This window comes from Stegostoma tigrinum, chromosome 14, assembly GCF_030684315.1.
Source record: "Stegostoma tigrinum isolate sSteTig4 chromosome 14, sSteTig4.hap1, whole genome shotgun sequence".
Taxonomy (NCBI): domain Eukaryota; kingdom Metazoa; phylum Chordata; class Chondrichthyes; order Orectolobiformes; family Stegostomatidae; genus Stegostoma; species Stegostoma tigrinum.
In genome coordinates, this window is record NC_081367.1 from 58,483,297 (window position 1) to 58,506,097 (window position 22,801).

The window sequence follows — 22,801 nt, forward strand, 5'->3', positions numbered from 1 at the left end:
GGGTGGAGAGGTTGAGGCGGTTAATGTCTCGACGGCAGTTGGAGATGAAGAGGTCGAGGGAGGGTAGGAGGCCTGGGGGTGATGTCCAGGAAGAGGACTTGTGTGAGAGGCAGGTGAAGGAGTCAGTGGAGGGAGTGTTAGGCTCCCGGTTAAAGAAGTAAGCGTGGAGGTGAAGTTCCTCTCCACCTATCTTCTTTTCTCTCTATCTTCGGTCCGCCTCCCCCTTTCTCCCTATTTATTCCAGAACCCTCACCCCAACCCCTCTCTGATGAAGGGTCTAGGCCCGAAATGTCAGCTTTTGTGCTCCTGAGATGCTGCTTGGCCTGCTGTGTTCATCCAGCTTCACACTTTGTTATCTTGGACCTGCCATATAAATACTTTACACCAGAGCCTGACAATCTTACAGCCATTAGCCCACCTCTTGACTCCCAAAGCCAGCCCACTATCTATGAAGTACGTGGCAGGCGTGTGATGGAATTTCTGAAGAAGAGTCATTGACCTGAAATGTTAACTCTGCTTTCTATCCACAAATGCTGCCAGATCTGCCGAGTTTTCCCAGCAATTTCTGTTTGTATTCAAGAGGCTTAACATGATCCAGGACACATCTTGTTTGGCACCATATCCAATTCACAATCCTGACTACCTGTGACTCCACCTTCAAGGAAAGATGAACCAACACCCAACGTCTCTTTGTGCAGCAACCCTCCCCAGGATGCTACCATTAAGTGTATAAGTCCTGCCTGAATTTACCTTATCAAAATGCAACACCTCATGTTTACCTAAATTAAAGTCCATCTGCCACTCCTCAGCCCACTGGCCATTGGATCAAGGTCGCATTGTACTCAAGATAACCTTCTTCACTGTCTACTACCTCACCAATTTTGGCGTCATCTGCAAACTTACAAACTATTCCATCTATATTCACATTCAAATCACTGATGAGAATGACAACAATCAGTGGATGCAGCACTAAACCTTCCAGCACCTGATTGGTCACAATCTGAAAAACCAACCTCTACCATCACTCTCTGTCTCCTATGTTCAAGCCAAATTTTGTATATAAAATTATGTTGTTGGCTAGGCCAGTATTTATTGACATCCTTAATTGCCCTGGACAAGGTATAGGAAATGCCTTCTTGAACTGCTGCAGTTCATGCGTTATGCAAGTGCAGAAGTACAATTAGGGAGAGAGTTCCAGGGCATTGACCCACCAACACTGAAGCAATGGTGATATAATTCCAAGTCAAGATGGTGTGTGGCTTCGAGGGAAACAGTCAGGTAGTGGTGTTCCCATGTATCTGCTGCCCCTTTTCTCCTAGGTGGTAGGAGTCACAGGTTTAAAAGATGTTGCTGAAGGATTCTTGGTGCGTTGCTGCAGTGCATCTTGTAGATGGTACACACTGCTGCTACTGTGCATCAGTTGTGGAGGGCATGAATGTTTGTTTGTGGATATAAAGAGATTTTCATTGCCTTTGGAAGTAGAAGATCCAAACCTCTGCAGCCCTTGTCTTCTTGCCCCCTTGATGTTGCAACCTATATCTATTCCTTCAGAGATTTTAAGGAACATCATAAAGGTAGAGGTTAGAGGCAGACAGGTTTATGGAAGGAACTGTAGAGCTTAGCACCTTGGAACATGGCCTGTAGTGGTGGAATAATGACAATTGAGAATGTGTAAGAGGCAGCAGGGATGTGATGGTCCAGTGGTATTATTGTTGGACTGTTAATCCTGGGTAATGTTCTGGGGACCAGGTTCAAATTCTACCATAGCAGATGGTGGATTTTGAATTCAATTGAAATTTGGCATTAGGAGTCTAATGATGACCATGAAACCATTACTGATTGTCAGAAAAAAACCCATCTGGTTTGTTATTGTCTTTTAGACAAGAAAACTGCTGTCCTTGCCTGGTCTGCTCTACATGTGACTCCAGACTCTCAGCAATGTGGTTGACTCTCAACTGCCATCTGGGCAATTAAGGTTTGGCAACAAATATTAGCCTTGCCAGAGGTGCCCTCATCCTGTGAATGAATTTTAAAAAAGCATTGGAGAGTGTAATTATCCCAGATGGTTGTTGGCCTGTAGAGCCAAGGATGTGGAAGGTTGGGCCTATGGAGAGAGCAGAAGACAAAGGAGCAAAGAATTTCAGGGATGTGGGCAAAGAACAAGGCTAATTCAATTGCTCTTTGAAAGAACTGAAACTGACTTATTGAACCAGAAGATATATTTCAGTGTTGGACTATTCTATGACGCCAACCTACAACACAAAGACAAATTAATTTGTTGTTATCTCATTGTTGTCTGTAGGAACTTGATGTGCACAAATTGCATGCCATGACTCCTATTTAATAACACACAATACACTTCAAAAAAATGTTCCATTGCAATAAGGTGCTTTGGAATATCAAAGTTGTAAAAGATATTTTGCAAACTCAAATTTTTTTTTTGTTTTTTTTGGTTCCGTAAGAATTATTTCAGCTTACTGATAGATCCTCAAAGTGACAGTGCAACTTCAGTCCAATCTCCATTGGACACCAGGATGTGACAGCATGATAACTCTCTGTAAGAAGTATTGGTACCAAGCGGGAAAGATGAAAGCTAACTTCAAATGAAAGAATAAACACATTTATTTCAATTAATTCTCAGGGCGTGTTGTTGTTGGCAAGGCTAACATTTATTGCTTTTTCTGGTTGCTCTAAAAAGATGATGTTTGCACTTCCTGCGAGTTGGATCAGGACTTCTTTAACCTGAAGTTGTGAAAGCTTCAATTGAAAAGCAATGCTTCTTATTTCATTTGCTTTATGAAATGAATTTTCTGTTAGAAATTTACTATCCTTTAATATAGGAAATTTCTTGTCCTTTCTCAACTCCTCAACAATGTAGGCTGTGTTTGAACTGTCACTGTTCTTTTTTAATATTGTTTTTGTTTATTTTCTAAACAATTTTGGTTTGGAGCTGTGAACTGTGAGTTGTTACCTGAAGCTGACTTTGAAACAGCTTGTGGTAAAAGGAAAATGACAGACCAAACAATCATTGTCTATTTGTGTAGCCAGATCTGGAGGCTAATTGCAGACTGAAATTAATTAAATGGTTCCTACAGTTACAACAATGTTGGAAAGAGCATTGTGTTTAAGCAGATAGCAGAAATTGGCTATTTTACTGAGGCCAGTTCCTGGGAATTGGTTCTGACAAGTCTGGATGAGACCTTTATCTTCAGAATGATGGCAGTTGTTGAATGGTAACTGAAGCCTCAGGAAAGGATTATCACTCCACTAGGGCAGAACAAGAAATGAAGTTGGTTTTGTTAGAACTGTATTTTCGTAGGACACAAACTCGTCTGCTGACGAGACAGCATGAAAATTTAAAAGCTCTCTGCTTATTTTACTACATCACCTTTGGGAAGCCCAAAGAGTAGAAAGCCGAGTTAGAAGTATTGCTGTTGTTGGCTGGGTGAACGGAAGAGATTGCCATTTCCAGAGAAGCAACCAAGGAGTGTATGTCTATGCCTGTGGAACAATGCATCATGAAAGCAACTTAAACGTCTGTTCAGTTGTATTTTATTTTAGTTATCCACTGAGTGTGTTTGTTTGTCTGACTTTTGTTTGCATGGGGGATGAAAACAAATGTTTCAGATTTAAAGCACAAACATTAATTAGATTACTGTGTTTAAATTTCTCCCTGATAAAGGAATTACATATTTAACAAAAAGTTAAAGTCTTTTGTTTAAGATGGAATCTAATTGTTTTCAAAGTTTGAGATTGGTTATTCAAAAGTCTGGTTAGGAACCACTGCAGTGGCTATTGGGGCTTTCGACATGTTAGTTTTATGTGATGTGAATACAGTGGTAGAAAGGCTGATTTGGTTCTGCAGGGTGTCTGTATGTTGTAACAGGTGCCACCCTGTAAAGTGGCAGCCAATTCAGTTTCCAGTAACCAGGGGTTAGGCAATAAATACTGGTGTTGCCAGTCAGGCCCACCTTCTGAAGATGGAAATTTGCCTTTGCAATGGTGCTATGGGTAGACTGAGTAAAATTGGGGCTGAATACTCTCAGAGAGAAGAAATATTTTGTCAGAGTACCAATGTAATGTTTTCTATCCCTGTTCCCTCAAGGCATTGATATTACTTGTGAACTGTCCTGATGGGTGTGAGATGAACATCTTTGACAAAAATGTGTCTTTTTCAGTAATACACAAGTGCTATGCCATCAAATAACTGAATAAAAAAAGAAAGTACTGGAGAAGCTCAGTAGGTATGGCGGCATCTGAGGAGTCAGAAGCAAGAGTTAACGTTTCCAGGATAACATGACATTTCATCGGAACCAGATCCTGTCACAGTTGCTGTTTATCTGCAGCCGTTTCTGCTTTTATTCCCAGATCTTATTATTTGTCATACCTGCTACCCCAAATCTCACGTATCTAAACCCTCTTCAAAAGCCATTAAAAAAACACGATGTTGCAAATCAGTGACGGTTAAAAACGACTTGTTGCATTTTGATCATTATTAAAAAGAATACAAATCATCAAACCGATGGTTTTGCTTGGCGTACTCGTTATCTTTCATTTTAAAAAGGAAAGGGATTTTCAGGATGGGGGATTGAATGGATATAATGGGCGAGAGCGTAGTGGACGCTTTAAGAGTAGCGGATGCAACATTGTAACACGCTTGTTGATTCGAGGTCAGTTTCAATTGCCAGTTCCCATGTGGGTTTCATTCATCAGAGAGGCCATGCCTGTAGACTAGATGCTTCTCACACACTACGGTTCGTACAGCGCTTCCTGGAAACACTCAGCTACCAAAAAAAAGGAAAGAGAGAGAGAGAGAGAGAGTGTGAAGAAAGGAAGGAAGGAGAGAATGTGAAATCAGCCCAGGCTCTGTCATATGCTTTTCTCACACTATTCCTCTCCCTTTCACACACCATCCCCTCCCCTCTCCAATAAAATTGCTGGAAGATGGCGGCGAACGGAACAGGCATCAAGCCTTGCTCTGGTGTGGCCAAAACATCGGTGGAACTGGACTTCAGGTCCGGAGCTAGAATCGAGGACTTGAACAGGCTGATTCGGGAGTTCAGTAAGCAGGATCAGCGGGAGTATGACGACCACCGAGCCCTCGAAATCCACACCGCCAAGGATTTTATCTTCTCTATGCTGGGTAAGCTTTAACGCGGGTCCCCCTATGACCGGGACTGACCAGAGCTGGGGAGAGCTCCTACTTTTAATACATTTTTAAAAAAAGATCACTCCCCTTTCTCTCAATTTGCAATTTTTTGGGGTGTTGGTGTATGTAGGTAATTATTCTCACTATTCCTTTCTTTGGACCTTCAAACAAATACTTGTCTCATTTTGAGATTAAGAACTGAGATGATTTTAATGTAAAAGGGTAATACTGAGATTGGTTTCCATCAATTCGGTTCCTGTGGCCAGGGTGTTGGAAAATAATTTTAAATTCTCACCTCCATCCCCACTCCCATTCTTTCCAAACAATAGTTTTAAATTGCTGCTTATTGCTGTGCTACAAGTGTTCCCGTTTGCGTCCGTCTGGGATTATTTTTAAATTCAATTCTGCGTCGAATTTGATTTGAGGAAAAAATATAATCTGGATTAGTGAACTCTGCTGTTGTATTCAGTCAGAAACTCACTCTTTCTAAAGCAATTGCATTGTCCTATTCTCTGTGATAACGATCTCTTCTTATCCGTCTCAAGATCCAATTACAATGTTGACGGATTTTTTTCCCCTTCCTAATGACATTCTCTCAAGACCCAATCCTTCATCTCCCCACCTCTTCACTCGCTATTTCCTTGGTTTCCAGCGCATGGAATCCTGTAACGCCCAATGCTCCTGGTTGTGAGAAAGTCAACTTTGTGTTACCGAACTGTAACTTGCTAACCTAGCCTCTGTGAACTGCCTCAGGGATGTTTTCAGATTCAGATACAGAATGCATTTTCGGAATAACAAATGGTTGTCCACTCCTTTATTTTATTTGCTCCCGGCAACGTCTTGAGCTGAGAAGCCAGCTTTTGTCGATTGTGAAAAATGTAGTGAAGAATTTGAGCGGTTCCCTTCACACCAGTAGATGCTGCATTAGTGTAAAATTAGTCAGGCATTTGGAGGCAGCCGTAAATCTGCTCGCTGCGCTTTGTTAACCCAGGGATTTAAAGTTATTTTCAGCCCTGTTCAGAATAATGGATCCCCACGAATAACAAAAAAAGTAGTAGCTGGAAAAGCTCAGTTCAGAACTGGTCTGAGGAAGGGTCACCGGACCCGAAACATTAACTCTGTTTTCTCCTTCACAGATGCTGCCAGACCTGCTGAGCTTTTCCAGCAACTTTGTTTTTGTTCCTGATTTTACAGCATCCGCAGTTCTTTAGGTTTTTATAACAGATCCTCACCTTTTGGCCAGAATTCGTTCAATGAAGTGTCTCAATGCAACACTTTTTTTCCTATCCTGAAAGAACGATATTTTGAATCAGAATGGTTACTGTTTTAATGTAATTAATGAAAAAAAAACATGGTAACAGCACGGTTTGGGGTGGTGCTAGTGAATGGTAATACCGCTGGACAGTTACAAAACGTAGGAGTCGAAAGAGCATTGAACCCCGAAAGTCAACATGATCTTACATGATCTGATAATCTGCCGATCTACTTTCCTCCCTTATTCCCCACAAACCCTGATCCCTTGCTCACTAAAAGTCTAGTCAGCCTCAAATATACTTAATGATCCAGCTTCTGCAGTAAAAGTATTCCACAGATTCGCTGCCCTCTCAGATAAGACATGCCAGCTTTTCTCTGTTTTGAGCTGATGACCTCTTATTTTGAAATTAATACCCCACAAGGGGTAACAACCTTTCTGTATCTACTTCATCAAGACCCCCCTGAAAATATTTTAGTTCAGAATACCACGCTTCCACTGTACAAATGGGTTCAAGTCCTATCTTGCTGAATTAAAAAAAATTCTTAATCCATCAAAAGAAAGCCAGAACAAAAAAACTTGTTTAATGACAATGATACAACCATTGTCAATTTGATTTTTTTTGAAAAGCCCCAGCTAGTTCGCTAGAATACTTTCAGGGAAGGAAATCTGTTATCCTCATCTGGTCTGATTGATATGTGACTCCTGACCCACAGCATTATTGTTGAATTTGAACTGCTATCTTGGCAAATAGGGATGGACATTAAATGCTGGCCTCGCCAGTGATGCTCACATCCCATGATCAAATAAAGAAAACGCATCAGTATTAACAATGCCAATGGCTCAGCGGTAAGGGCAATGTCACGTTATGAGAGCACAATTTCTATTCTCACTCTGCAATGAGTGATCCAAAATAAAACTAAGGTAGAATTATATGTTAAAAAAAATACAGCAAAGAAATTGATCATTCATCCCAAGTGATTCATCCTGTTGTTTGTGCTCCACATGAACTGTATCCACTCTGTCTTCATCCCATACCATCATCCCATCCTTCTATCCTTTTCCCTCATGTTTATCCAGTTTCCTCTTAAATTGCAACCATGATGTTAGCAGTGAAAAGGTCGGTGTATCCTTCACTGGGTGGAGTGGGTCCTTGCTAAGCTCCCTGTTCAGTGTCTGGAGTTATGGTGTAAATATATCTTTTGGCAGTTCGTTTCAGCCTTATGCTGTGGTATTGAGTTTAATACTCACCAGCCAGTATTGCTGAATAATAAACACATATTGTTAAAGGTTTTCAGCTTGTTCAAAATGTTCTGGGCAAGACCAGACTTCCTCAAAATAAGAATGTAGCCACACACTAGCTTTTTCTTATTTTTGAAGGCAAATGTGTGTGTTCCAGATGTGATGCAATTGGTTAAACTATTCAATGTTAAGCAAAACACAATTAATTTAAACATTATTGTTAAATACAAAGGAAAGAAAACAGAATTTAGAATAACAACATTTGGAAAACTTAACTGAAAAATAAGTACAGTACCTATTACTAACTAACTGTTCGAATATATTAACAGCCCATAAATACACCCCTTGGCAAAAAGGTAAATTCAGACACAGATTCTTACAGGCCATTCTCCAATCCAGGAGGAAACAACATGAAGAGAGATTTCAGAGAATGTAGGAATCAATTTATTGAAGCTCCAACTGTTCTGGAACAGTCCCTCTTCCGCACCTACACAGGCCCCAAACCCCACCTCTTCCTCCGGTACATTGATGACTGTATCGGCGCTGCCTCTTGCTCCCCAGAGGAGCTCGAACAGTTCATCCACTTCACCAACACCTTCCACCCCAACCTTCAGTTCACCTGGGCCATCTCCAGCACATCCCTCACCTTCCTGGACCTCTCAGTCTCCATCTCAGGCAATCAGCTTGTAACTGATGTCCATTTCAAGCCCACCGACTCCCACAGCTACCTAGAGTACACCTCCTCCCACCCACCCTCCTGCAAAAATTCCATCCCCTATTCCCAATTCCTCCGCCTCCGCCGCATCTGCTCCCACGATAAGACATTCCACTCCCGCACATCCCAGATGTCCAAGTTCTTCCAGGACCGCAACTTTCCCCCCACAGTGATCGAGAACGCCCTCGACCGCGTCTCCCGTATTTCCCGCAACATGTCCCTCACACCCCGCCCCCGCCACAACCACCCAAAGAGGATCCCCCTCGTTCTCACACACCACCCCACCAACCTCCGGATACAACGCATCATCCTCCGACACTTGCGCCATTTACAATCCGACCCCACCACCCAAGATATTTTTCCATCCCCATCCCTGTCTGCTTTCCAGAGAGACCACTCTCTCCGTGACTCCCTTGTTCGCTCCACACTGCCCTCCAACCCCACCACACCCGGCACCTTCCCCTGCAACTGCAGGAAATGCTACACTTGCCCCCACACCTCCCCCCTCACCCCCATCCCAGGCCCCAAGATGACATTCCACATTAAGCAGAGGTTCACCTGCACATCTGCCAATGTGGTATACTGCATCCACTGTACCCGGTGTGGCTTCCTCTACATTGGGGATACCAAGCGGAGGCTTGGAGACCGCTTTGCAGAACACCTCCGCTCAGTTCGCAACAAACTACTGCACCTCCCAGTCGCAAACCATTTCCACTCCCCCTCCCATTCTTTAGATGACATGTCCATCATGGGCCTCCTGCACTGCCACAATGATGCCACCCGAAGGTTGCAGGAACAGCAACTCATATTCCGCCTGGGAACCCTGCAGCCTAATGGTATCAATGTGGACTTCACCAGTTTCAAAATCTCCCCTTCCCCAACTGCATCCCTAAACCAGCCCAGTTCGCCCCCTCCCCCTACTGCACCACACAACCAGCCCAGCTCTTCCCCTCCACCCACTGCATCCCAAAACCAGTCCAACCTGTCTCTGCCTCCCTAACCGGTTCTTCCTCTCACCCATCCCTTCCTCCCACCCCAAGCCGCACCCCCATCTACCTACTAACCTCATCCCACCTCCTTGACCTGTCCGTCTTCCCTGGACTGACCTATCCCCTCCCTACCTCCCCACCTATACTGTCTCCACCTATCTTCTTTTCTCTCCGTCTTCGGTCCACCTCCCCCTCTCTCCCTATTTACTCCAGAACCCTCACCCCATCCCCCTCTCTGATGAAGGGTCTAGGCCCGAAACGTCAGCTTTTGTGCTCCTGAGATGATGCTTGGCCTGCTGTGTTCATCTAGCCTCACATTTTGTTGTTCTGGGACCCAGACAGCTGCTGACTGCTTAAAAGAAACTTGAAAGCTTGATCTGTGGGAACTGGCCACTCCCCTTCCATTGCTTCAACTGTTTTTCAAAAAAATCTAAAGGCCTCCTCTGATTGTTGACTTAGGCCATATATATTGGCACCTCTGCCTTTACAACCTCTCTTGCGAAAATCCCTGACCAAATATCCTTTCTAAAGTGACAGCATCGTCAGAAACACATCAAAATAATGTCAGAAACAAAAACAGAAGTTGCTGGAGGGAGTTCTGAGGGAGAGTCACTGGGCCTGAAACATTAACTCTGATTTCTCTTCACAGATACTGCTACGTCTGCCGAGCTTTTGCAGCAATTTATGTCTTTGTTTCTGATTTACAGCATCCACAGTTCTTTTGATTTTTTTAATCAAAATAATGTCTTTTCAGCAAATGTAAAGATGTTTATTGTGAATTGGATTTATTGGTGACTGCCTTATATTTATGGCCTAGTTCTGCTTCTCCCCAAAAGTGTAAGCCCATTTTTACATTGACCCTATCATACCCTTTCATTATTTTAAAAACCTGTTAGATCATGCCTTCTTCCAGTGAAAATGGTACCAGTCTGGTCAGACTTTCCTGGCTGTGTTTAGACAATATATTTCATTGAGAGACTGAGAGAAACCAAGAACACTTACTGTGGGCCGTGATGTGGAGGTGCCAGTGTTGGATTGGGGCGGGGGGGGTGGGGGCACAAGGTCAGAAGTCACACGACACCAGGTTACAGTCCATTTGAACATCAACATACCGTTCATGGGTTTTTTGAAATCACGAGCTTTTGGAGCACTGCTCCTTCGCCAGGTCAAATAAACTGTCGGACTGAAACCTGGTGATGTCTGACTTTTGGGAGGATGAGGAGCCTAGAACTAAGAGGGACATAAAAATGAAAGCAGACCTGTCCAGAATGAAGTTAGGAAACACACCCGTTCACAAAATGTGTTGGAGAGTTCATACTTCCATAAATGACAATTAATGCTGGATCACTTGTAAATTCAAAACTTGAATCTGATTGTTCTCTTCTTGTTTTCCTCAAGTGTTAAGGGATATTAGACAAAAGTAGGTAAATGGGATTTAAGTCACCGTTCAACCATGATATCATTGACAGAATGGATTTGAGGGACTGAATGGCGTCTTCCTATTCCTGTATTTCTATTGGCATAGATCTGTCACTGTACAATACAGAATAGGTATGATGCTGACTACCCATGATCAAGTAGTCTGTCGGCATTGTCTGGATAAATTTTTAGTGAGGCTAGTTGTCGAAGTGTGAGAGTAGAGGTTTGAGACAGCAGCCTCAGCAGAGCTCAGATGTCCAACCACAAGTCAGGACAATAACTGTCCAGCAAGACTTTCCAGCTTTACAGGCTCACTGATTTATAAAATATACCGCAACGTATTGTTTGTGCATTATCCCAGTGTGAGGATGGATCCGAACTCTGACAGTTAAGTTCAGCATGTCTGCTTCAGGGGATCTATTAATGAAGGCAATTGATCAGGCTCAGCCCTTTTCAATATAGGAAGTAAAAACACAGAAATGATGAAATGTTCTTGGAGGTGATCAGCATTTGTGGGGTGGGGTTGGGGGGGCGTGTGGTGAAGGACAAATTCAGAATTCATCTGAATAGTCCCAATGAAAATTCCCAACAAAATAGTCTGCCCTTTCTGTTGTATGCAGTGTAAGCACCCTTTGCAATAAATTGCTGATCTTGCATAGCAGTCAGGATGTTGTCACTATGAAGGGATTTATTTTAATTCCCTTTGCTCCAAATTCTTCCACTAATGTTGTTTCTTTTTCCCTCCAGCTGCAGCCTTCCCGCAGGGAAATATAACCCATTGCTGAGCCGAGTGTGTGTTATAGCAACCTGCATTTATATAGTACCCTTCATATTTTTCCACAAGTTAAATGATGTTTTCTGGAGGTGAAAAAAGAAAATGGCTTGAAAGAATAGATAATAAATTGGTGACTTTTTTTTCCTTGAGAATTAAATTTTGGGTCAGTATAGTAGCGTTTGAAGTCTTTAAGAATATGGAAGTTGGCGCATTGAGGAGTTGATGGAGGAGCTTCAGAAAGTGGGCTTGAGTTAGTTGGTACTTTTCATTATTCGGCACAGTGAGGGGCAAGAGGGGAGGGTGGTGGTGGGAGGTGGAGAAATAAATAGGATGGTTTAGGGTGGATCAGTTAATAATTCAAGGCATAAATTTTTTGGCAGTAGTGTTTTCATAAAGTTTTCTTTTCAGGTTAAATATCGAGGAATTACTTCAAAGGACTTCAAGCACCTGCTCAAAACCACATATTTATGTCTCCTTGTACATGTAAACTCAGTTTTTATCAGGTGGAGTATGCTGGAAAGGGCTGAATGGCCTTCTCCTGTTTGTTTTTCTGGAGCTAGTTTCTCCTGGAGCTGGTCACTAACCTGGGACCAGAGAGGTTGTTGGCTGAAGGATGGGACTCTGCATCAAGCATTGCTGACCAGGAGACTCTGCCACTCTTATTGCCTGTCCTCGTCAGCATATTAGAAGTATTTACAGGTTGGTGTCAACTGTTTGGCTGCGTTATGTCCCTACCTTCCTTGATCATCAAGCACTGGAGTGGCACTTGTACCTGAAGTTACTGGCTCAGAGGCAAGGACACTGCTCACTGTAGCAGAAGTGTTCCTATATAACCTTGTGGATCAATACAATCCAGCACAGGAACAGGCCCTTCGGCCCACCAAGCCTGCGCCAATTCCTAATCTTTATTTAGACCTATTAATTACTGCTCATGCGTGGTTTCTATCCCTCTGTTCACCTTCCATTCATCTATCAAGATACACCTTAAATGTTGCTAACGTGTCTGCTTTCACTTCCTCCAATGGCAAGGGCATCCATCACCCTCTGTGTAAAACATTTTACACACACTTCTCCCCTAAACTTTCCCTCTATCACTCCCTCTCACTTTGGATCTGTGCCCTCTTGCAAATTGACCTTTCCAACCTGAAAAATAAACCACAGACTATCTACTCTATTCTTGCCTCTCATGATAGGCCTCAATCATGTCATTCCTCAGCCTCGAACTTTCCAATGAAAACAATCCGAGTTTATCCAACCTCTGCTCATAACTAAAACCCTCCAAACCAGGCAACATCCTGCCAAACATTTTCTGCACCCTCTCAAAAGCATCCACGTCCTTCCGGTAAAGTGGCATCAAGAACTGCACTGAGTGTTCCAAATGTGGCCTGGCTAATCCTGATGGCTTGATTTTGTATTCTCCTGTTTTTTTTGAATGAACTTTAATTAAAATTCATTCGTTGGAATTTGGGCATCACTGGGACAATCAGCATTTGTTGCCCATCCTTAACTGCCCTTGAACTGAAAGGCTCACTAGGCCATTTCAAAAGGCTGTTATTAGTCAAATACATTGCTGTCAAATTATTGAGGTCAGTGTTTCCTGACATCATCCCTGAACAGTGTCACTCTTTTTATGATTGTTCAGGCTTCCTTCCCATGGACATAGCTCTGTAGGTAGGAGCAGAGATAAACTATCAGATTCTTTAATCATTTTAAACACTTCAACAAAATCAACTCCCAAATCTCTGAGCTATGCTCATTTTCTGAAGTAAGTGATGCATTGTCCAGTTATGGCTACCTTCGGCATCCCAACAGTCTCTCTTTCTCTCTCCTCCAAGTACCGACTTGTTGGAATATATATCCCCTCCGTACGACAACTCAGTGGCTGCTCTTCATGTCTGAGGTTTTAAAAAAGACGGCTCTTGAAAGACTATTTGAATGTAGTATCATCACAGCCAAGTCAGGTCCTGTTCTCTGACACTCACTTGGGTGTGCACATTCCTCCAGGGCTGACTCGATAGAGTTCAGGTGTGCATAAATATTTAGAAATCTACTCACAAGAATTGGGCTTCACAGACCAGCATTTACTGCTAATTGTTCAAAGGACACTTGCAAGTCAACTTTGTCACTGTGGATCTGCTGTTGCATGTAGTCTAGACCAGGTAATGTTGGTAGATTTCCTTCCCAAATGGATGAACCAGATGATTTCTTTTTTTTTAAAAAATCAATTGATTTTGGTTACATGGTCATCATTACACTGGTTTCTTTGATTCCAAATGTATATTGAAATCAAAGTTCACCTTGCACCACAATGGGATTTGAAGCGCTGTGTCCAGAAAATTGATTTAGGGTTTTGGATTGCCAGGATGCCATCGTCTTCCTATTCTCTCTCCTGAACTTTGAAACCAGTTTCGAGACAAGCTGTCAGTCCTCTCATTGTGTCACTGGCTAGGGCGGGTTAACTTACTACTGGAACTCAAATCTCCAAACTTCTCTTCAATCCTTTACTTACGAAGAATTGCAAGGAATCTCTTCTGCTTCCCCTTATTCCTCAGTATTCTGTGTTTTGGAAGTTCAAGAACATGGGGGAAGAAAAGGATAAAATTGGACATCCAAGCTGATTATTCCTGATGCTGTACTAAAGGAATGACTGTGGTACTGTTTTGGATGAGATGTTGAAAGCTGAAGGCAGGTCTGCTTCATTGGGTTGAAATGAATGATCCCATATGTATAATTTTGAACCAGAGAGGAATTACACCTGGGTGTCTCTGCTAGCTTATTCAAAAGTGTAGCAGTTAACTGTTCTATTCTGCATTTGTAATAACACCTTTGGTTAGAATTCACATATCACCCAATCAACAAACTCTTCTCATGCAATATAAATTGTTGTTCCCTCTGAGCTTTGATATTCTTGGCATCTGTCCTGATTAGAGGAAGACAAAAAAGCTACAGATTTTCCTCAACCTGAGATTCTGTACTACCAGATGACTATTTATCCTTCAATCAAAAACAAGAAAAGAAAGAAAAGACAATTTATCATCTTGAGGTTTTGAAAATTGGCTCTTGTGCATCCTGATTCTAGAAACATAGAAAATAGGAGCAGGAACATGCCATTCAGCCCTTCTAACCTGTTTCACCTTTTCATATGATGATAGCTGATCATCTAAGTTAGAAATCTCTTCCTACTTTCTGTCTGTATCCTTTGGTTCCTTTAGCCCCAATAACTGTTTAACCTCTTCTGGAGAATATTCAGTATTTGCTCACGTCCACTTTCTGTGAATTCCACAGTATCAATGCTCTGAAATGAATACATTTCTTCTTGTCTCTCGCCTAAATGGCCTACACTGTATCCTTAAACTATGACCCTACTACTCTACACCCAACAGTAACCACACTTCAAAAGTATGTTACTCTATAAAACGTTTGGGTTTCTGAGGTTGTGATAGAGGCTACAGAAATGCAGATTATTTGTTTAAAACTAAAATTAGGCTGTTGTTCTCAGGATTATTGTCCCAATGATGAAACTGTTCCTTATTTTTGTTTTACAGCTTTTTTTTAGAGCTAGCCATGTGACTGAATGCAAGTCAACAATGACACCAGAAACATGTCGTTTGTTATATACAAAGCATCTTATTGAAGGGCTGAAACTTGTGGACTTTCTGCTAGAGAAAGGATGGACTTTTGTTTCCAGTCTCTGGTATAAGTTACTGATAGTCCCATTCATTGATGCAGGAATGTCCAGCCTGGTGATGTGAAAGGGGATTAGATTGGATCACAAACACATTCCTCAAGCTCACAATAGAGTGATGATTTCAGCTATTGAGCAATCACACTAGGCTGTGTGTGTACGAGTGGGCCGGGGTGGGGCAGGGAGGATGTTCACGCACTCTCCTTAAATTCACTAATCTTTTCCGTGTCTTTACATCCCCTTGTATTGTTCCATCCTGAAGAAACAGGACCCAGCATGGAATACACACCAAAGTAGCACCTTCAACCTATCCATAGCTGTGGTTTTGAAGGAAGACTTGCTGTTATTTGTGCTTTACAGATTGAAGGACAGCCTTGTCAACACTGAAGTATATTTAAAATGTTGTTACAATCAAGATGCTGAATCATCAGTAACAATATACATATTGGGTAAAGTTAAACCTCATTGAATTTAAAGTCAGCAGTAGATTTTGTTAGAGGATTACTTCCGTATAAAAGAATAAGAATAATGAGCAGTAATGCTACACACACAGAAGGATCTATGCTGGAGCCTGATCTATTCACTATGTGTGTTTGTTAGCCATATGATCAAGTTTGCTGATGACAGATCAGTAACTGAGGACATTTCGCAGACAGGAGATAAAACGCTTGTGTTATTAGTAAATTAGGTGTGTGGATGAAATTGCAGCAGATGGATATCAACACGAGTAAATGTGAGCACATCCATGATGGACCAAAAATGGATAAAGTTTATTTTTAATAATGTTGAGTTAGAGACATTGGAGGTGCAAAGGGGTTTAGAAGCTTAAATAAACAAATGATTAAAATATCATTTCCTTTCAGTTGTTCGTGCATTGTGAGTGTCATTTGGCTCTTTACTGCCCAATGTAAGTGTCCTTGGGAAAGTGGCGATGAGCTGCCTTCTTGAACTGCTTCAGTCCTCTGGGTGTAGAAAGACCCTCAGTGCTATTTATGAATGGCACTTTTCATTTGTCAGCTCTAGCCTGGATGGTGTCCAGGATTTGTTGCGTTTGGTCATGGATTACTTTAGTAACTGAGGGGTGCTGAACATTGTGCAATCATCAACAAACACAGTCTCTTCTGACCTTATAATGGAGGGAAGGTCATTGATGAAGCAGCCAGGACACTGCCCTGACAAACATCTGCACAGAGATTCTGGAGCTGAGGTGATTGATCACTGACTGTGACATCCATCTTCCTTTGTACAAGGAATGACTCTGACTGATAGTTTTTCTTTCCCCCAGGATGGGAGGTTTCAAAACTAAGGGGCATATTTTTAAGGTGGGAGGAGACAGATTTTAAAATGATGAAGCAAATTATTTTCTTTGTGTTTAGAATGGTTTGTGTGGAGAATGAACTTCCAAAGGATGTGGGTAAAGTTACCGTTTAAAAGAGATTTGGATAAGCAGATGAATAAAAAATGTTTGGAGGGATAGGGACCAAGCCCAGGCAGGTGGGACTAGTTGAGTTTGGGATTATGATTGGCATGGACTGATTGGGCTGATTGATCTGTTTCTGTGCTGTATAATTCTGACTCAAAATGAGACCTTCCACCCATCACCCTACCTCTCTGATATCCATTGACTGCAGTTTTGCTTGGGCTTCTTGATGTCAAGGGCAGTCAGTCTCACCTTGTCTTTGGACCTTTTGTCTATGTTTGGACTTAGGCTGTGAGGAGTTTGGGATCTAAGTGGTTCTGGCAGATCTCAAACTGAACAACAGTGAGTAGGTTATTCTTGGGCTAATGTTCCCTCCTTTTGCTGATGATTGACAATAGACTGAGGGAGCGGTAATTGGCTGGGTTGGACTTGTCCTTTTTTTGTACTGTGGACATGATATCAAGAGAATTTTCCATGTTTTCAGGTAGATGACAGTGTTGTAGCGGTACTGGAATAGCTTGGCCAGGGGTATGGCTGGTTTGGAGCACTCCTCTTTAGCACCAGAAAGACTCATAAACTTTGCAGTATTAGGTATCCCCAGCTGGCTGTTGGTGATATTATGTGGAGTGAATTGAATTGGCTGAAGACTACACCTGTGATGCTGGACAGCACTAGAGGAAGCTGAGATGGAACATCAACTCGTCACTTCTGGCTGAAAAAGGATGAAAATGTTTCAAAGTTGTCTTTTGCATGGGACTTTGCTGGGATCCCCTATAGTTAGTATAACCAATAAGGCTCGTGGGATTTTGGCATTTGGAGGGAAGAAATATATATAGAGGAAGAAGTTTTCAGGCAAAGTCTGTCCAGGGATTCTACAGCGATTATAGCCATGTACTGTGTACAGTTCTGTGCTCTGTAACTTAGAAAGGAGTTACTAATCTTGAAATACTACAGTGTGAATTCACCATAATGACACCAGGGCTTCAAGGGCTAGGTTGTAACTGGAAGTTACTGAAACTAGAGATAACAACGCATAGAGCTGGATGAACACAGCAGGCCAAGCAGCATCTTAGGAGCAGAAAAGCTGACGTTTTGGGCCTAGACCCTTCCGAAATGCCAGCTTTTCTGCTCCTAAGATGCTGCTTGGCCTGCTGTGTTCATCCTGCTCCACGCTTTGTTATCTTGGATTCTCCAGCATCTGCAGTTCCTTTTACCTCTGTTACAGAAACTAGACCAGTATTATCGGCAATATAGAAAGTGAAAGGGTGATTTGTTTGTGGAGGTTAAGATTTTAAGATGAATTAGTGAGGTAAGCAGATGGAATATTTTTGAGACCATTTTAACATCAAAGCCTGATGTTCAGAGAGAATTTTTTTGCTTTATAATCTTTTGCATGAAGGTGTGGAACATTCTTGCAAAGAGCCAGTTGATGCTGAGGGTCAATGGCTATTTTTGAAATCTCGTGGTTGATAGATTTTTGCTGTGCCAAGGCTATAAGTAAGCTGGAGCCAAAACAGGAGGCTGGAATGAGGATTTAGATCAGCCTTTGAATAGTGGAACATGCTCGAGGGGTTGAAGGTATTAATCCTGTTCATAAATCCGATCTATTCCCAGATACGTTGCGTGTTCATCTGTCTAGCTTGGGCATAAATGCCTGCTGTATTTATGGGTAGAAAAGCTTCTTCCCTGCTGTTATCAGACTTCTTGAATAGAGGTCTCAACTGTTAATTCTGATTGCACTGTCTTTCTCTCAGCGCCTTCCCTGAGGGTATAACACTGTATTCTGTGCTCAGTTCTGTTACCTTTGATGCACTTAGTGTGGTGCGATCTGCCTCAAGCATGCAAAACAACACTTTTCACTGTCTCTCGCTACATGTGACAACAATCAATCAATCAAGAGGCCCATATTGACCCTCCACATTGAAATCATGCAACCTTTTTGGTGAAGATGGTTTTTTTTTGTGTCTTTTAAAATGGTGGAACAGAAAATGGAAAACAAATTGGATAGTTTCTCCAGCATGCTTAGAATTTATATTTTCTTTTAAGGGGACTGTTATGACACCTCTCCAGGGCAGAGGGGATTTGAAACTGGAGATAGTAACTCTACCGCTGTGGCACAAGGCCACTCTATTTAATTTTTTTATCAATCTATTCAGACGTGTTATGACATCTCTAGGACCAATGGTTATTGAGCACAGACCACGCTTACACTCTCCTTGCCCAATTATTATGCACGCTACAACCAGAATATGCTTTTCCAGACACTGAGAGCCTTTCCACTTTCACCCTCCACAAATCTTGTGCCTATGCTTAAACAACATGTAAACCTAGATTGCCATGCACATACAGGTGTGTAAGGATTCACACAAAGATTAACTTCCCATGTGTTTTTTTTTAATACTTTTTGAATATGAATGCAAATAGTTCTTATTCATGCAGACACAGCTATAGCAATTGCAGAGTTGTTAGGAGAATAATTTGGTGGGTCTGTTGTCCCTGTTAAAATGGTTGACTCTGTCTTTGCCTTTGATAGCCCACTGTTTAAAATTGCATCTTGAAGGCAGACTCTGCAAATGAGGGGAAAAGTGCTATGTAGAGTGTAGAGCTGTAATGGAGAATCCATGGAAAATACAATAACAGCCAGCCAGGAGACCTGTGATTTGTTAATGCGATGGATTTGAAGCTGCATTGCCAGTTAATCGCATGAGTAGGTCTAAAATCTGCACAAAGGCTTCATTTTGAAGGTTGCTTTTCAGCAAAGGCTGGACCTTTGGTCGAGAGGTATCGGCATTTCAGGAATCTGACCTCAAGGGAGTTGGGGGGGTGGGGGATTGAGAAGGAGGAGATGTTGGTGACTGCTGCATTGTTCCACTTTTGGTCTACAGACACGGCTGGAATCTGTAACCTAGGGGATAAAAGGAGATTTTTAATTCATTTGGTTTGTCAATAGTTTGGCTTTATAAAAGGCTTTATTAAGATAAACCATGAGTGAATAATGGTGGTTGGCTGCTGAGATGAAAAGAATTCATTTTGAGGATGGAAGATTTATTTACTGAAGTAAAGCTTCACTTAGGAAGTGAGCGAATAGTTTAAGCCATGTGCCTCATGTTAAACATCTCCTGAAAACAGCAATGTCACAATGGCCAGTTCCTCCACTCCTCCTAAAACAGACTGCATCCAGCAATGCGTAGCATTTCCTCTCTGGGATCTTGCTGTGTGTAAATTAGAGTCTGCATTCACCTGCATCAGCATTGTCCATCCAGAAATCTTTGGTAATTGGTTTTACCACTTGCTTTAGTCAAGAATTTTGGTCAAAAATGATTCAACATGCCCTTTCACATCATCAAAGCTCATTTCAAGAAACAAGAATTTAACTTGTATTTATAAGGTATTGTTAATGCTGTGGAATGGTCCAAAGTGGCTTGCAATGTTGTTTGTGTGCCTTGAAGAGAATTTTCTTTTGAGGATTCCATTTGCTGTGTGTATAAATGGCGTTAGCCTGCTAGAGGTGTACGAGCATCTCATGAATGCAGAAATCAGTTGGCTTGCTGTAAAATTAGCTTCAGAACTTAGTATGTGTTTTATTGTTCCAAATAAACGAACCCACTGTTAATCAACCTACACCCTCTCCACCTATCTTCTTTACTCTCCATCTTCGGTCTGCCTCCCCCTCTCTCCCTATTTATTCCAGTTCCCTCCCCCCATCCCCCTCTCTGATGAAGGGTCTAGGCCCGAAACGTCAGCTTTTGTGCTCCTGAGATGCTGCTTGGCCTGCTGTGTTCATCCAGCCTCACATTTTATTATCTTGGAATCTCCAGCATCTGCAGTTCCCATTACCACTGTTAATCAATCCATGATAAGTGATTAATCTTTAGACCAGTAATGTAACACAGCAGAATTATATACAAAACTTTGACATTGAACCATCTGAGTAGATATTAAGACAAGTGACCCAAAGTTTTTAAGGAATATAGCACAGACAATGGGCAATTCCAAGGCACGGGTCCCAGCAACCTGGCAACATGGTCACCCATAATGGAATGGTGACATTTTTATCATTTGAGCCAGCACAGACCATTGGAAGTTCGAATAATCTCCTTATAAATATTTCAGGAATTTACCCACGAGTGTGTCAATGCTAGTGGGAAGTGTGGGATGTTGGAGAAAGGCACTTCATATCTGAAAGGATTAACTGATCTCCGAAATAAGCTTGGCCCTTCAGGGTATAAAGGACTGTCCCTGGGAGGAGTCAACCAGCTGTCTAATGTAGTCTCATATGTACTAGAATGTCTCAGTAACAGTAATGTGAACTCACTCAAGCCTATTTAGTAATGAAACTATTTACTGTTTATCAAGATTGAGCCCAGCTTCTTCTGAAGCCTTTGTGTGTCCGTTCTTCCCAATTTTGTATCAGCAGTTTTAACTAAAACCAAGAAAAATTAATGTGCCATTGAACCTATTCTAAGCTTTAAGCTTGAAGGCTTTTGTCCTGTACCTGGAGGTTTATCACCTTTGCTCTGTTACACTACACTATGTGATGCTTCTTCAGATGTTTCACCTTCTTAAAGTTTTAAGAATTTATGGTTGGCCTGAATTGTGTTTGAAAACCGATTTTATATCTGGTTTTAATTCCCTCCAGAATTTAGCAATTTCACCAGCAAGTAAACATTATTTGATGGTGCTGCTCTGGAAGTGAGTACGATTATTTCCAGCTTCGATTCAGTCTTGATTGTTCTTACCACCTCAGTTTGACTGCAGATGGAATAGAAAACTTTTCACTCGGTTGATGCATGCCTCCCCAGTGAACTTCCTAAACCTTTGTTTATGAAAAAATCCTTTGTTTTATATTTCTGAAAAAAAGGAATTCCATTGTTTGATATTAATTCTTCCAGGAAACCGTGTCGTGCCAAAATCCTTTATCATGCTTTGATTACTGAGCCTGATGTGGTTGAATGAAGTCTAACCATTTCAATGCATCATGATGAGTAGTTGACAAGGGCTGAAAACATCTTCCCTTTAAAATCAAACACAATGTAGTGCTGAAATTTCCTGAAAATCTTGGTAAAATCATTGGTTCTGTTGGCATATGGCTGTGATTGGCACAAGTTTGGGATGACAAAATGTAATCCAATATCTCTGTTGGGAATGCCCAGCTGCCACACTGATTTGCTGTGTTCTTACTCTGCAAATCATGATACCTTTACAACTCTTGAGGTTTCAGCAGGATTTCTCTACACTTTGACATTGTATGGTCATTCACAAATAAATGTCCCACTGTTCTCAAATGCTCCTGGTATGTTTTTATTACTTTGATAGATTTTTATGTCAAGCAAGCTTGCAGACAGTTCTCTGACCTTTTTTATGTAAACTCTGTCGGATTTTTGAACTGAACAAATTTTGATTGAGTTTTCCCTCTTGCCAGAAAAGTGTCCATTATTCCCAGGTGTCTTGACTCCCTGGGGTCATGCTCTGGATGTCGAGCCCCAATATTCTCAACTACCTATTATTAAAATAGTAGACATATTTTTTACATAGTTTCTTTAGTTTAATGTAGTTTCTTTTCCCATTTTTAGGCAACTGTCTGGAAAGAAATTGTTCAGTGCTGTAGAATGAGAGTCTACTGGGGTGACACGGTGGCTCAATGGTTAGGACTGCTGCCTCACAGTGCCAAGAACCCAGGTTCAATTCCACCCTCGGGTGATTGTCTGTCTGTGTGGAGCTTGCAGATTCTCTGTGTGTCTTTATCAGTTTCCTCTGGGTGCTCCAGTTTCCTCCAACAGTCCAAAGATGTGCAGGTTAGTTGGATTGGCCATGCTAAATTGCCCATAGTGTCCTGATATGTGCAAGTTAGGTGGATTAACCGTGGGAAATACAGGGTTACAGAGATGGAGTGGGTCTGGGTGCGATGCTCTTTAGAGGGTTGGTGTGAACTTGATGGGCTGAATGGCCTGCTTCCACCTGAAGGGATTCTATGATTTCACTTCTACAAGAATGAGAATCTGTTCTTCTGTTGAATCGTTTGCTCCCTTTGAGTGTATTCGTCGCTTTTTGTGTTTTGCTTGGAATCATGTTTTATGTTCCCAGCTGATGACAAGATGGAAAAGTCCAAGCTCATATTGAAACCTGGTTTTCTTGACCATAAGCTTCATTTTCCA

General features: G+C 41.9%; 1 protein-coding gene across 1 annotated transcript in view; it reads left to right on the forward strand.

The window, feature by feature from the left end:
• Positions 1–4,728: 4,728 nt before the first annotated feature.
• Positions 4,729–22,801, forward strand: part of LOC125457825 (nucleotidyltransferase MB21D2) — a 55,271-nt gene continuing 37,198 nt past the window's right edge. Inside the window, exon 1 of the mRNA XM_048542466.2 lies at positions 4,729–5,143. Coding sequence (XP_048398423.1) covers positions 4,945–5,143 — 199 coding nt within the window. The 5' untranslated portion in view covers positions 4,729–4,944. The remainder of the gene's footprint in view (positions 5,144–22,801) is intronic.